Source organism: Erpetoichthys calabaricus, chromosome 14, assembly GCF_900747795.2.
Source record: "Erpetoichthys calabaricus chromosome 14, fErpCal1.3, whole genome shotgun sequence".
In the NCBI taxonomy this organism is placed as follows: Eukaryota; Metazoa; Chordata; class Cladistia; order Polypteriformes; family Polypteridae; genus Erpetoichthys; species Erpetoichthys calabaricus.
This window is the reverse complement of record NC_041407.2, coordinates 5,058,869-5,074,536: the sequence shown is the minus strand read 5'-3', so window position 1 is coordinate 5,074,536 and position 15,668 is coordinate 5,058,869. Positions and strand designations below refer to the sequence as shown.

Here is a 15,668-nt window from a genome sequence, read left to right as displayed (position 1 = left end):
GTAAACTTTTTTCACGTTGTCATTATGGGGTGTTGTGTGTAGAATTCTGAGGAAAAAAATGAATTTAATCTATTTTGGAAAAAGGCTGTGACATAACAAAATGTGGAAAAAGTGATGCGCTGTGAATACTTTCTGGATGCACTGTATATCTATATCTAATCCAAAACGTCTCGTCTGTTTCTTCATGAGAACACTACTTAACGGATTTAGATTGGGTTTGTTTCTAGAACTTGCTTGAACATTCCGGTTGATTTTGCGACTTCTCTCATTGCGCTAAGCATCATAGTTCGGTTTTTGGCACGGATTTATTTGTGCGAATCCGAGAGAGAGAGGTTGTGGGCTGAGGGGAGGCGGGACCTCAGGAGTAGGGAGCAGGGCGAGGTCCTCCATACTCACGCGCCAGCCTCGATTCGAGTCACTCTACCTCTCGCCACCTGTTGGAGCGCACCTTGCCTCTGATTAGCTAGCGATACCTGTCTGTTCAGAAAACATCTACAGATTAAGGAGTAACGTTTGTGGTTTTTGAGAGAGAGAGAGAGAGAGAGACAGAGATCAGAGCTACATGTGTTTTAGAGGGTAGCTGCGGATTGCCAGAGATATCACGGCCACGTGCTCTTCTCCCCACACGGTGGACGCTGTCCCCTCTGAACAGTGGCAACATTTGACGTTGGAGCAAACCTGCCTTCCGGTTGGCCAGAGATACCTTGCCAACTTTTTACATTTTTGCCAAAGAGATCACAGCTACATTCTCACCCCTGATAGCAAACCCAAAAATATTGTACATCAAGAGGCCCTCGGCTACCAAAGCTATCAAGTTATAAATTCTTCAATACAAATTATTTTGTTTATTGATTTTTAAAGTTTCTCCTGTTTAACTACTATGCGGGCGGAGCTGCGAGGGACAGCTAGCTAGTAAAGCACATAAAACTACACTCCAGCTGGTCCCTGCAGCTTTCTACAGAAATTTATCAAAATATTATTCCAGTGGGAAGTCTGCATGGAGTCAAGAGAGTCCGAATGTGACAAGACGTGTACAGATTATCAACAATATCAGGAACCTGGGCTTGTAGATGCATATGGAAGTCACCACAAGTTCCCATGTCAGGCACACAAAGGTCAATTTTGACCAAATATGAAAAAAAGCTACTATGCAGATTCTGACATGGAATGGGTAAGGAAAAAAAAAAATGCCTAACACTTAAATGGGGGCTTACATTTCTAAGTTGCAATTATCGAAAATTGTCAGGGCCACTGGTGATCACTGCAATGCTGCATCTCACCGAGGGCCGTTTGCAAACAGAAAGATTTACGATGCGTTGGAACAGCAGCCAGAAGTAGAAAACAAATTGCAGGAAAAGTGGCAGGACGTGGAAATCCTAAAGCCGCCGTAACCAAGGGGTGCACCGGCAAGATTAGGATGGCAGTGCACAATAATAAAAGTTGAAAAAACAGTCCCACCCAAAAACAGAGGAAAAGCGCGTTCAAATCGTGTGGCCCACTGATCTCAAATAAACAAATTCAGTGGAATAACAGATTTATGATGAAAAGCACTTAACCACAAAGCAAATAACTACCAATGCACCTTGACTCTATTATAAAATGGATAGTAGTAAACATTTAGTTTTAAAGATGGTAAAATATAAAATAAATTTAAAGGAATACTACATCCAAAAAGGATTTGTTTGTTTGTTTGTTTAATGCTCCTTAACCCGTATGCTGTGCAGTGATCTCATGATTCTGTGAAGAGTAGAGATGTCAAAATTTCTGATAAAATGCCACAATGGGTGGCCCCTGCTTTTATAAAACACTGAAGAACAGCAAACAACATTAAAATGTTCAGGAAAAAAAATTTAAGGTTACTTGCATAGCATAACAGACGTGTAAATTATCCAGTCGTTTACTCCTTACCTTTTATTGGTAAAATACTGTTAAGCAAATACTAGAAAATCCTAGTGCTGCACAAAACTAAAGCGTGCTCAAACATCTAACAGGGGCCAAGTTTAGAAATGCTAATTATAATAATAATAATTCTTTGCATTTATATAACGCTTTTCTCACTACTCAAAGCGCTCAGCAATTGCAGGTTAAGGGCCCAATAGAGCAGAGTCCCTGTTGGCATTTACGGGATTCGAACTGGCAACCTTCTGATTACCAGTGCAGATCCCTGGCCTCAGAGCCAGTTAACCTAACGTACACATTTTGGGAAGGTAACTGGAATACTCTTGGGAAGTGTAGCGGCCAAAGTGGTGGGAGGCCTTCAAACTGGCCAGGAAAGCAGGCCGGAATGTCCAGTCTGTCCAGAGAGGGTGAACACAAAGATCCACCAAAACGGTCAGGATAAAATGTGCTTTTAAAGAAAAAGTTCAAAAAAGATACGCCCAATTGTCCCAATATCAAAAATGTCCATCTGAAAAAGGGCTAATCGTAACCCCTCAGCTTTTTTGTTTCCAGCTCAGGTATACCGCGCAACCCTAGTAGTCACAAACATCAAAACTTAACTGCAGGTTTATGCCCTGGAAAAGGAAAGCAGACTCCCCCCAACACAGTGAGCAAGTGGGGGGGAATTTTAGAACCTCGACTGAAAACATCCTACCTGCAATTTGAACATGAGAAGTGCTGTGAGGGGATGGTGTCCTCCACCAACAACCAAAAAAATAAAAACGAAACGGACATCATGTACAGGGAGCTTCACCCAAAACAGGCCCTGAATATTCTGCTGTAACTCCCGTTAGGATGAAGCAATCTGAACCAGAAGAAAATCCGCTCTATACCTTGACGTAGGTGTAAATCGACTGCATTCCATGCGACGCTGGAAGTGGTTTCCATTTTCTGCCAGACACAGTTCGACATTTCGCTCCATGTTCCTGAACGTATCAGCAAGCGTCTCTGGGTAGGGGTGTTAAAAGCAGCAATTTCACGTTGGATGTTTTCCTTCAAATCTTCTACAGTGCGAGGCTTGTTACGATAGACTTTTCCTTTGAGCAGACCCCAAAGGAAGAAGTCTGGTGGTGTCATATCCGGTGACCATGGTGGCCAAAATCCCTTTGAAATGACCCGGTTGCCAAAAAAAGGGCTCAATATCTGCCACGCTCCTTGCCGATGTGCGACACATTGTTGCTCCATCTTGCTGGAAGTAAGTAACTCGCAACCATCCAGTTGATTCTGACATCACTTAAAATGACCCAATAGGTTCACACCATGAAGACGAGCTGCTCAATACTGTAAACCACCATCTTGATGAGAAATCGAGTGACTGAGTGAAGGGGTATGGGCGGTATGCACCCAGAAGTTGAAAACGTTGGTTAAATGTCGCAATGGCTGTCTGGCGCCCGCCTCATCGCTCCAACGCAGGGGCATCACAGCTTGTTCAAAGCTCCATATATAGAGGAGCATATTGCACGTTGTTTCGTTCAGATTGCTTCCTCCTAGCCAGAGTTATTACAGAATATTCGGGGCCTCTTTCGAGTGAATCTCCCTGTATAATATAATAGCTGCATTCATTTTACATTTGCAACTTTGACTGTGCCCGTTATTAAACATCCTGTTAAAAACTTACCATTACTTAAGATGGGAACATTTCTGAAGGGTTCCCGATGCCCAAACAATAACTCAATTTTGACTTGAAACAAACTCCAGTAGGGGCTGTTCAATAAAACATATTCCCATGCTGGAACAGTAAAATGTGTCACAATTTAACAAGGTGAATACTTTATCTTTACATTCTATTATAATTGAAACTTTGAGGTAACGTTATTTTAGGTAAGGAGGAGCGGCGTCTCGCAGTAAGCCCGTTTTAGTCGCTGATCACGGCACTGCAGAGTAGCTTTGAACTGCTCTGTAATACTTTGGCTGGAAAACATGACAAAGAAGGTGCTACAGGGGAGAAAGGAAGAAAAAGAAAAAACCCACCACACACATGATGAAGGTGCCGCCTAAACAGCAAATACTTAAAACACAGTAGGCAAGTCATTTACAGCCAATGAAAAGTCTTTTTAGTAAATGTGCAGATGGCTGAAGTTCTCCTATACAAATTATAAATCTAAAAGTTGACAATTAAGTATCTTTGTGACTTGTCTGCAAGCATGATGATGATTATCCCAGAAAGCAGCCAAGTCAACATTCCACTGGTCTCACCCTTGGCTGCACACATCTTATGAGTAAGTAGCAGCGTTAGCAAATTCATGATGACAAACTCTTTACAGTTTAGCTCCTTTGGTGTGATATACCATTGTTGGCCTATCCCATTCTTGAATCACTGTGTACTTCACAAACAATTACCCTTATTGTCTTCCGGTATGCATATCATGGGAGCTGGCATTACTACCACCCATCTGCACGACAGGGTATACTCATGTCTTTGTGCTATTATTGCGCCACTAAAATTACAAGCTCGACAATTAAAACGCTTAGGCAGGATGAAACATTTATATGGACTAAGAAATTTGACACCTTAATATATTGTTAAATATACTAAGCCTTTTTCAAAGAAAAAAAGAAAAAAACGTAGTGCGACACAAAATTGGTAAAAAATCTGAACAATACAGTAAGTCAGAAACTTGGGTCTGGTTTCCTGCCCCTGTGTCAAGTGTCTATAAATTGAATTACTCGGCTGAAAATAACCCAAGTAGGAACACGTCTACTTTTTTTTGCTCCACATATTTGCTCAGGACAGTCCTCTGAGAGCGCTTTGAAAATTCCTTCCTCTTTGAAATTGACCTTTTCGCCGTGACCTCGAGAATGAATCATCCTTTAGTTCTCCGTTTCCCCACCAAACATTTCTGAAGTTGTGAGTGTAAGGTTATTTATTGTAGCTCTGATTTATTTCTGTGTGACCTTTTTTTAAAAAGGGTCTGGGCATCTTGGCATCAGGTATGTAAGATGGGGTTAAAAAAAAAAATCGGGAGTGTTGTCCCCTCGACTTTCTCATATACTCAGATATGGGGATGGATATTTGAGGAGTAAACTGCAAGACAAGGATTCTATTTTTATATTTATATATATATTATGCAGCTGTACCTCAAAGCTAGTTCTGACATCACTTCATCTGTAAGAAAGCCGTTGAAATGCTTTGAGGATATTAAATGTTGGATGGCACAAAATTTCTTGCAATTAAACGAAAATAAAACAGAAGTCGTTATTTTTGGTCCTACCACATCTGCAGTTGAAATCGGCATGTAGTTAGGACCTTTGGCAGCAATGATTCATAATGATGTCAGAAACCGAAGTATCATCTTTGAGTCAAATCATTAAGTTTTGAAAAACAAATCTCCATGGTAGTAAAGTCCAGTTTTTACCAACTGAGGCAAATTTCTAAACTAAAATCCTTTCTATCACAGAAGGACTTGGAAACAGTCGTTCACGCCTTTATTACATCTCGCCTTGTTTATTGTAATTCCTTATATGTGGGTCTGCCAAAATCTGCTCTGTCACACCTTCAGCTGGTTCAGAACGCGGCGGCGAGATTTTTGATTGGGTCGAGAAAACGGGATCACATCTTCCCCATTTTAGCCCCTCTCTCCACTGGCTACCGGTGAGGTGTCTCATTGATTCTAAAAACTTGTTTGTTTGTTTTTAAAGACTTGCATGGTCTCGCTCCAAAATATATCTGTGACCTCCTTCACCCCCATGTGCCACCAAGAGCACTGAGGTCATCTGGACAACCGCTCCTTGTAGTGCCGAGATGTCGGCTGAAGTCGAGGGGAGACTGAGCTTTTTCAGTTGTTGCTCCACGGCTTTGGAATGACTTACCTCTGCACATCAGGTCTTCATCCTCGATCGAGGGTTTTAAAAGTCGGCTTAAGACCTACTTGTTTTCTTCTGTCTTTCAGTGTATGATGGGATTGTGGTGGATATTACAACTGGTTGTTTTATTAATCGGCATTTGCATCATTGTTTGTATTGTGTTTAATGCTTTTTTGTACAGCACTTTGGCGCAATCTCTAATTTATTTATAAAAAAGCACATTTAAAACAATCTAACCTTATGTACATTAAATAACCATCAACAACAAATCAAAATTAATAATATATTGAACAATTATTACAAAAGTTGAATAAATCGGACATGAATAAAAAAAATTTCCCTGATAATTTTATTTTGGCGAACACTTCAGGTAAATTACCACTTTCTGTAAGCGGAAGTGGGTCAAAAGTTTCAACTATTACATTAGTTTGTGTAATGTAATACTTGTACACAAAATTTTGTTTCCGTAAGGCAAAAACGTTCTCCAATATGTATGTATTACCATTTGAACGTCAAACTGAAAATTGCAATTCTCTCTAAATCCTTTCGTTTTTCGAAAAAATGCAAGACGACAAAAAAAAGGCGTAGAATGTGATAATTTCACATCATATTATGGTAAAGCACCAAATTTTCTATATTTTTGGGGAAACATTTCAGGTAAAGTACCACTTCCGGTTAATGGAAATAGCTCAAAAGTTGATACAAATCTACACTTTGTACCCAATACTGGAATAAGCTTTCACTTCGGTCAGCGAAATTTTGTCTTTCGAGTTATCGTGTTTACACACACACACACACACAATTCTAAAAATGGTATCTTCGGACTCAGGGAAGACTAAAACATCGAGATTCATCAAAATCTTGAAATCGAATTTTTGGACAATTCCAATGCTTTCCCTATACTTCATATACGACAAAGTATATATATATCACTTTTATATTCTTCACAACTGCCCATAACTTTATTCTGTTTTAAACACATTAGATTAACAGGAAAAAAATGTCATAAAAGAGCCCGGAGGGTCCTGTTCTAACTATATCAGGGGTGTCCAACTCCGGTCCTGGAGAGCCGCAGTGGCTGCAGGTTTTCATCCTAACCATCTTATTAGAGAGCTGTTTTTGCTGCTGATTAACTTGCTTTGCCTCAGTTTTAATTTGACGTGACTCAGACCCCTTAGTTGTTTCTTTTTCCTTAATGAGCAGCCTAACGATAATGAGACACAAAACAAGCCGCCACATGACCAGCCAACCTGAAAATAAAGAAAGGTGAAGGTCTCAATCACGTTGGTCTGCTCAGGTCACCAAAACATCTTGATGGTGGTCTTAGAAAAAAAACAAAAAACAATAAAATCAACAGTCTGCTGTGGAAGAACAAGAGCTGCAACAGCTCACGATATTCAATAACGTCTTCAATTAACAGCAAGAATCGTCTTCTCACTAAGAAACTGGTTGGAGTGAAATTGGCTGGAGTTTGACGTTCCACATTAGCTGGTCATCTGTTGGTTCGTTTCAAATTTCATTTCCGTTTGGCTGCCATTTAATGAAGAAACGAATCAATTCAGAGGACTAAATCCTTAAAACAGGGCTATGAAAATGAAGGGGAAAAGAGTTAATTAGCAGTGAAAACTGCTGGCTGATTAGGAAAAGGGTTAAGAGTGAAAACCTGCAGGCACTACGGCCCACCAGGACCAGAGTTCGACACCCCTGAGATATTTCCAAGGATTTAGAAAATATTTAAGTGGATTAGACTGCAATACTTTTCTGTTTCACAAGATGGCAGCAAAAACCACAATAAACTTTCAACATGTAAAATTCACACTGGTTGAGAATTCAAACTGACAAACCCGAAAATCAATAACATCGCAACACATCAATGCCTTTTAGTTTTAGTTTATAGCCTTTACTCTTTTACTATAACAAAATTGTGGAATTTGATTGGGCAACCCTCAAATAATAAAAACACAACATTAATAGAAACATACATTAAAAATGTTCATTATCCTCATTCCTTAACAGCGGAGAAACAACCAAATTAAACAAAACCCACCTGGACAAATTCACCAGTTTACAACAACAGAGTAGAAGTATGAAATCTATTAGCCTGGGTTTGGATTGACTCAACTAGTTTGGAAGTGGAAAGAGAAGTGAAGAGAGAAAAAGATTTGAATCGTTTTACATTTTAGTCTAGAAATGCCAAGAAAATCCACAGTGGGGAGGTAACAACCAGCGATTTCAGAAACACGTCACACAAGGCATGAGACCACAGCCATACAGTGGTTCAGGCTTCAATACCCCCACAATCTGAAATGTTCATAAAAGAACTGTCTTCGTGATTTAGTGGTCCTTGTTATAAGACAATCGCCAATCAAAAAACTGAATAATAAATTAAACCAAATACACAAGTTTTAAGATTTTGATCAAAAAAACTTTCAAAAAGGTTTGCTCGCCAACCCCCTGGCCTGCACTACGCACCAGCCACTTCAGTCTCTGCCGATCGCGTACGTGGATTTCACTTTCACCAAACAACAAAATCTTTTAATTCTCGCGGATACGCCTCTTCATTGGGAAGAAACACTACTTTTCCCTGATGGCAACACGAATTAGATGATCTACAAGTCTCCGACTTAAAGTTTAAAGCCGAACAATAACTACATACTTCTGTCATATCACCTATGTCCATATATTCCGTTATTTCACCGAGTAATAATTTCCGTTTGTTTGCGCTAATGCAATCTTTACTATCAGTTTATTGAGACTTTCGAATTTTCGTAATTCCATTATCTCTAACCTGCTCTGCATGTGTACTGCGCCAACATTTTTGAATCCTCTACGACATTCTACTTTGTCATCTACTCTTTGTCTTTTATTTCCGGCCCCAGGCATGGGTATCTCTCTTGGCACAAAGTCTTGTCTCGCAGGATGTGAAAGTGTCTCTCTGAGAAAGTCACGTCTCATCCCAGGATTTTTGTATTATAATAGAGACTAGTGCTGGGCGGTATGACCAAAATTCTATATCACGGTATTTTTCAAAATTATCCCGGTTTCACGGTATTCAACAGTATTTTTTTCCCCCATACATGAGTGGATGTTAACCACATTTTCCACTGCAATTACTGCAGTAGACTGGCCAAAAATAACCTATTCCACTGTCATGAGCACTGTACATTGTACAAAATGTACATTTTAAATGTGCACGCAAGTATTAATACAGGTTTGCATGGCCCCTTAAAGTGATAGTGCCACCCCCTTGAAAACTAATAGAGAAGGCATGACAGTTGCAGTCAAAATACAGAACATTTTTATTGAACAAATTTTGCAAACAACTTAAACTAAAATTTTGACAACATATTTCCAACCATCCAAAGAAGCATTTCGACTTAGTAAAATATCCAGAGGTGCTTGTCAAAAGTTGTATTGCACTGAACATGTCTTAGAAAAGGAATAAATAGTAAATATATTTTGTAAACCAACTACACTTTGTTAATGTTAACCTCTGTCCACTGACACGTTAAAGTGACTTTTTAAAACGACTTTACCATCATTAAACTGCACAATATTTAAACTAATAAATAAAAACAATAAAATAAATAATAGTGCAACTTCCAGTAATAATACTATTACTTCAAGCCCAGGTGCATTACACAGTATTCACCAAATAAAAATAAAATAAAACAAGTGCAACTTGGTGATGACATCTTTACCACCTGAACCATCATTAATGGCAAATTGCATTAATATGGACCTTGCTTCAAGCTAAGCTATATACATAAATAATAAAACTCCAACTTGCATTTATGATGCTATTTGTGGTATAGCCATACGGAATCATATTAGGGCCACCGAGAAGGAAAAAAAAAAAAAATAAAAAAAAAAAATATATGGACACAGGGAAGAAAAAAAAAAAACTATGTTGAGAATAAAGTCAACATGTTGACTTTATTCTCAAGATTTCCACTTTAATTTTGACGCTTACGTCGAGATTAAAGTCGACATTTCCACTTTATTCTCATAGTTTATTTTCTCATTAAAGTAGAATGTCGTAAACTAAACTTCATCCTAAAATCAATGTTTAATTTACCAGATCTTCTCAAACCCCGTCATAAGTTAATGCAGCACATTAAATGCTTTGTGTTGTGTTCCCCGACTCAATTGTTAATCACTACGCTTCTTAAACTGACTTCCTCCACACTAAGAGGAGGCGCCGGCAGCAATCACCGCACAGAATCCATTCACTTCATGATATTCCTGCTCTCTGAAAATTTAGAATGCTAAGATAAATACTTGATATAATTTTCAGGATGAAATGGATTAAAGCAGGTATTAAACATGCACAGTAGTGAGGCGGTAGTGCTGCTCCCTCGCAGTAAGGGGTCCCTAGGTGTACGTTCAGTGCAGAGAACTTTATGGCAGGTGTGACGAGGCTCCAAAAAACTGGATGTATGAATGGGTATTGCACAGGTTTAACTTAAATACTGTGTAAATGTTGGGTTTGTGATCTGGTGGTCGGAGACACGAACACAGAATTCAATGGATGTTCTTCTGAGCGGGCTTTCTTTATTGCATGCGTGCTGTCTGTCTGATGTACCAAACCCTCAGCTCCTATCCTTCTTTTTTCTTTCTCCACCTAACCAATCACCACACGATAAACGTCTTTGTGAAATTAAAACTAGTTATAAACTTAGCCCACGGAGTGTTCAGAACTTTAAAAAACATCTTCGTTATACATGTTTAATTATGCCATCCATTCAGGGTTGCGCCCATCCCAGCAAGCATTGTGTGCGAGGCAGGAGCAAATCCTGAACGCCAGCACATCGCAGGGTGAATACAAGCAACACATACACTAGCAGGGTCAATACAGCAGAACAAAACCACACATCCTACATGACTTTGAAATGAAACTGAAGCACGCCGAGTAAACCCACCAGAAAAACATGCAAATGCAAGGCAGGGTACACCCGAGACCCCCTTGCTGCAAGGCAGCAGTGCAATCTCCACGCCGCCGTGCCCCCACATGATTAATACCTGCTTTAATGCATTTTATCATGAAAATTATATCAAGTATTTATCTTAGCATTCTAAATGTTCAGGGAGCAGGAATATCATGAAGTGAATGTTCTGTGCGGCGATCACTGCCGGTGCGGAAGAAGTCAGTTTAAGAAGCGCGTAGCGATTTAACATGGCTCGCGGAACACTTAACACAAAGCATTTAATGTGCTATATAGCTTATGACGGGGTCTGAGAAAATCTAGTAAATTAAATATTCATTTTAAGATGAAGTTTAGTTTACGATGTTCTACTTTAATAACAAATTAAGAGAATAAAGTCAACATGTCGTCACGCAGTTACACAGTACCCAGGTACATTACACTGTATTGGAAAAAAATTAAAACAAGTGCAACTTGGCTTGCAGTATTATCCCGTAGTATAGAAACAGTATTCACAGATTTGAACATAATGGTCCACATTCAACCTTTTAAAACCAAAGTATCTCCAGGCAACAGATGTGACTTGTTTTTTTTGGCAAAAGTTCTTCTAGGTCATCATGTTCAACTTTATCGTCTGCTACAGCTTCAGTTTCGGAATGTTCTCTGTCCATTTTCACCGCGCAACACCTCCACTAATGCATGTACTCTGTTGCATCTGTTTAGCGGTGTAGCAGTGGAAAAAGGTCCCCCCTTAAACAGTTTCCCACTGCGCCACATTCTAAACGTTGTTTAGGCAATTTAAACCGGTGTTGCGGTATAAGAAAAATCCATATCATAACAAAAATAAAAAACGGTTTTCAGTTTGAACCGGTATACCGCCCAGCACTAAGACATTAAATATTTTCAGTGTAGTAACGTAATATGCGCTGCACATCGATTAGTACTACATGCAACTAAGAATTTCAGTGCACTCTACAGACGTTTCAGTAATGATGCTATAAACCTATAAAGCTAATGCAGTGTAAAACCATCTCATTTTATCTTTGTTTTCCGTTATACTTGATGGCTGTCCATTTGAGTACATCATGAGGACTGTTCCGATACAATGATAAGTTTGTCCTTTGGCGATTCTTAGAGAGATCAGTTTGAAGGCAAGCCTGTGGAGACCGAGATGCATTTTGGAAGAAACGTTACGATCCACCAAGCTCATTCGAGGATGCGACTCACTAAATTAAGTGTATGCATGAAATTGTATGGACGGTGAATGACAGTTCTGCTAAAGTGCAGTCAGTTTGGTGCGTTACATCTTAGTTCTCATTTCCCAATCACATTTGTCAATCCTCTGCTTTTAATAAAAGACAATTTCATTTGCCTTTGTGTTTAATTGCATTAATGAAGTAATATAACACAATACACGGCACAAAGCGACACTTCGTATATACTCTACAAAAGATAATAAGGTTCTGAAGACAGAAATAAATAACATTTATGCATGACGTAACATACAGGTGTGTTCAGAGACAACCGTTTTGAAATATTCTAGTGACAACATAAAGAGATTTACCACAGTTTAATAAATTTTTTTGTAACAATGAGTCATATTCATAGATAACAGCAACAATAAAATATAAATTGCATGTGTCACTGGGGTATAAAAATGCATTTAACAGCATTTCACAATATCATGTAGTCGAAAACATTACCCAAATAGGCTTGTGGGAATATCTCAAATATAAAAAAGGCATTGATTGATGTGCTATTGTTAGTTGTTGGTTGTGAAACGTCTGTAGCTAAATGAAGCTGAATCATTATAATGTGAAAATAATGCAGCTATGAGGTGGTTTATAGTGTAACAGAAATCCCACGTATTTATTCACTGTACGCATACCGTGTGACCAAGCCAGAGCTAGGAAGCCTGTTCCCTCTTTCATTCACTTCTACATCAGTTAAACAGCCTGCATGCCTTACGTTTACTGTCACCAGCCTCATGTAGCTTACTCGTTACGATTTCACCGAGCAGGAGAAGTGAGCTGCTGGGAAAGAGAAACATACAAGTACACGGCACCACAGCCTGACTGACTCTGCCATCACTTTCCTAGTTTGCCATCAGCAGTGAATAGCAGGCATGAAAATCTACAAAATGTACAAACTGACGTAACCTCTCCAAAGGTAAGCTTTACAAACAGTTCACTAATCCGTAAGTACAGATACCCAGAATGTTTGGGTTTTACTGGAGTTTGAAAAAGTCACCAAGACTTGTTAATGGGGGATTCTGAAAATTTCAACAATGTGTACAGTTTTCCCTATTGTCTATTCTGTAGCATGCCGAGCTCGTAACATCACTTTAATGTTCCACCCAATTAATAAGCCAATTAACCCCTTCACCGCCCTCTGCCGGATATATCCGGCACCGCTGTTTTAATGCTAACGCCATACTGCCGGAATTATCCGGCACATTTGCCTGTGGTTATATGAATGCCTGGCAAGTAGTATAACTGACGGTTTGGCGTGGGTATTATTACTACGTTGTATTTCGACAAGTCTGTGGTTGTTTTGGCCGGTCATGTGACGTGATTCGCATGTAACAGCTGTGAATATGGCGAAACGTAAACTGACTTCAAGTGAGGCTTTGCAGGCGATTTTGGACAGTTCTGATCATGATTGTAGCAGTTCTGAAGAAGATTTTAGTGACAGTGATGAGCAGCAACGTGCGCTGCATGATATTGTGAATGAAGACGCATCGGATGACGGCGCTGAGTGGGTGTATCCCCAGCATCTCAGCTGGGCTGCTGCCCGTGGTGAACTACCTTTTCTGCATTCGTTTGAGGGAACGTGTGGCTTTATTGTTGATGTAAACAATTACACTGCTGAGCAGTTTTATGAGCTGTTTGTGTCACCTGATTTGATCAGACATTTTGTTCATCAGACAAATCTGTATGCAGCACAGTTTATTGAGAAAAATCCCAATTTACCTCCACATTCCCGTGTTCGTGCTTGGTTTGACACTGATGAAAACGAAATGAAAAAATTCATTGGGATTTTGATGTTGATGGGAATAATCAGAAAACCAGATATTGAGATGTACTGGTCTACAGATCCTATGTATGCAACACCTATTTTTGCAGCTGTCATGACACGTAACCGATTCTCTTTGCTGCTGAAATTCTTTCATTTGAATGACAACAGAAACGAGCCAGATAAGAAAGATCCAAACCGCGACCACTTGCTCAAGCTACGTCCTTTGATTGATCATTTATTTGAAGCATTTCAGTTGCCCTACATGCCAGGACCGTCAGTTGCAGTTGATGAAAGTTTATTGTCGTGGAAGGGCCGCTTACAGTTTCGACAGTATCTACCATTGAAAAGGGCACGGTTTGGTATCAAGATGTTTTGCTTAGCTGAGAATTCAGGTTACATTTATAGATTTCGTGTATACACTGGCAACTTGCACAACATTTAGTGGTCAATACTGCTTGAATAAATGTAAAAAATGTAAAAAAAATGTAAAAAAGTAAAAAAACAAAAATTGTTCAGATTTCGCCTGGCTTGGGGAATATTTAGGGAGTTGGCGGTTAAAGGGTTAAAAAGGCAGCCTCAGTTAAGGGATGCACTTTCGACCCACAGGAGTTAGTAGTGAAGGAGAGAATGAAAACGGAGTGCCGTTATGAACGCCGCCGCACATCCTTCCTCTCTGTGACTCACCAGCACTGAGGACTTTCAGACAACAAATTACTCAGCAGAAGCGAGTCAAGAAACACGACTGGAGCCCCTTTATACCTAAGGTGTGACGTTTTTATAGGGCCTCAACGGTGGCAGCAACTGCTCTTTTTAATTTTTAGCCCAGTCAGACATTTTTCTTTTTTTTTTTTTAGCATTTCTTTTGTGTATGTTTGTTATAATATTTATGTATTTACTTACCATATATATTCACGTATAAGTCGGGTCTCGAAACGCGAAAAGTCAATCATAAAAATCAGACCCCGACTTATATGCCCGTTCAAAAATGTGACACTTAATTTTTATTTATTAATTTATTTTTTTTTACATCTTCTTGCCTCCTCCAATCATGCACCAGTTTCTCAGACACATCGAATTTTGTTGCAGCAGCACAGGTACCAATTTCTTTCGTTACTTCAACAACGTTTAATTTAAAACCAGCTTCATATTATTTTCTGATCAAACGCTCCATCATAGATAAGGGATGCTCTTACAATAAAGGTGTATAACGGTGTGAGATACAAAAAAACCACAAAACAGTGCAAACATCGCTCCAGAATCGTTCAGGTATTACCATGTGGTTACATAGGCATGAGAGAGAGGGAGGGAGGTTAAGAGCACACGCTGATACAGCGCATTGCTGCACCCCCACAGAAAACAAAAAAGGCCGTGTGCTCCGTGGTTCGACTTATACGAATGACAGTATAAAATACCAGAAATTATATGATAAAATCAAGTCCCGACTTATCCACAAGTATATACGGTATTTACTGACCATCTGTTAAAGGCCCAACTTTCCCCTTAGGACATAATAGAGGTGTAACTATGAGATATCTCAACGAAAACTGAAGCTTCAAACTGTCCTGGCAAAGTTCCTTAAAGAATTGGTGTGTCAGATTTAAGCAAAGTCAGTCTACTCCAAGCCAAGCTGCAGATAGAAAGGCAGACAGTAGGTGTTTTTCCACACTATACGCAAAACACACTTAAAAAACAGAGTGCGATTATGATGTCTAAACTAAATAACAAGAGGAAAAAAAAAATGTAAACAGAATCTGAAGACAAATACCAAACATTTCTAATCCTATGAAATTTTTGGTATGAGGGATTAGTAAGGATTTTTTTTTTTTTACCGCTTACAATTTGCTTCATAAATTACAAATCAATTAATTTTTTCTACCCAAAGAGAGGTGTCAAATTACAATACCTTTCCATCGCCAGCTTCATGGACTTCAGTTTCTGACTCCTCCTCTTCCTGCAAAGTAAAGACACAACATGATTGCATTG

At 39.3% G+C, this 15,668-nt stretch overlaps 1 protein-coding gene across 1 annotated transcript in view; it reads right to left on the bottom strand.

The window, feature by feature from the left end:
• The window catches only part of sap30bp (SAP30 binding protein), a 67,812-nt gene that overhangs the window by 43,275 nt on the left and 8,869 nt on the right, over positions 1-15,668 (bottom strand). Inside the window, exon 3 of the mRNA XM_028819771.2 lies at positions 15,589-15,636. Coding sequence (XP_028675604.1) covers positions 15,589-15,636 — 48 coding nt within the window. The remainder of the gene's footprint in view (positions 1-15,588; positions 15,637-15,668) is intronic.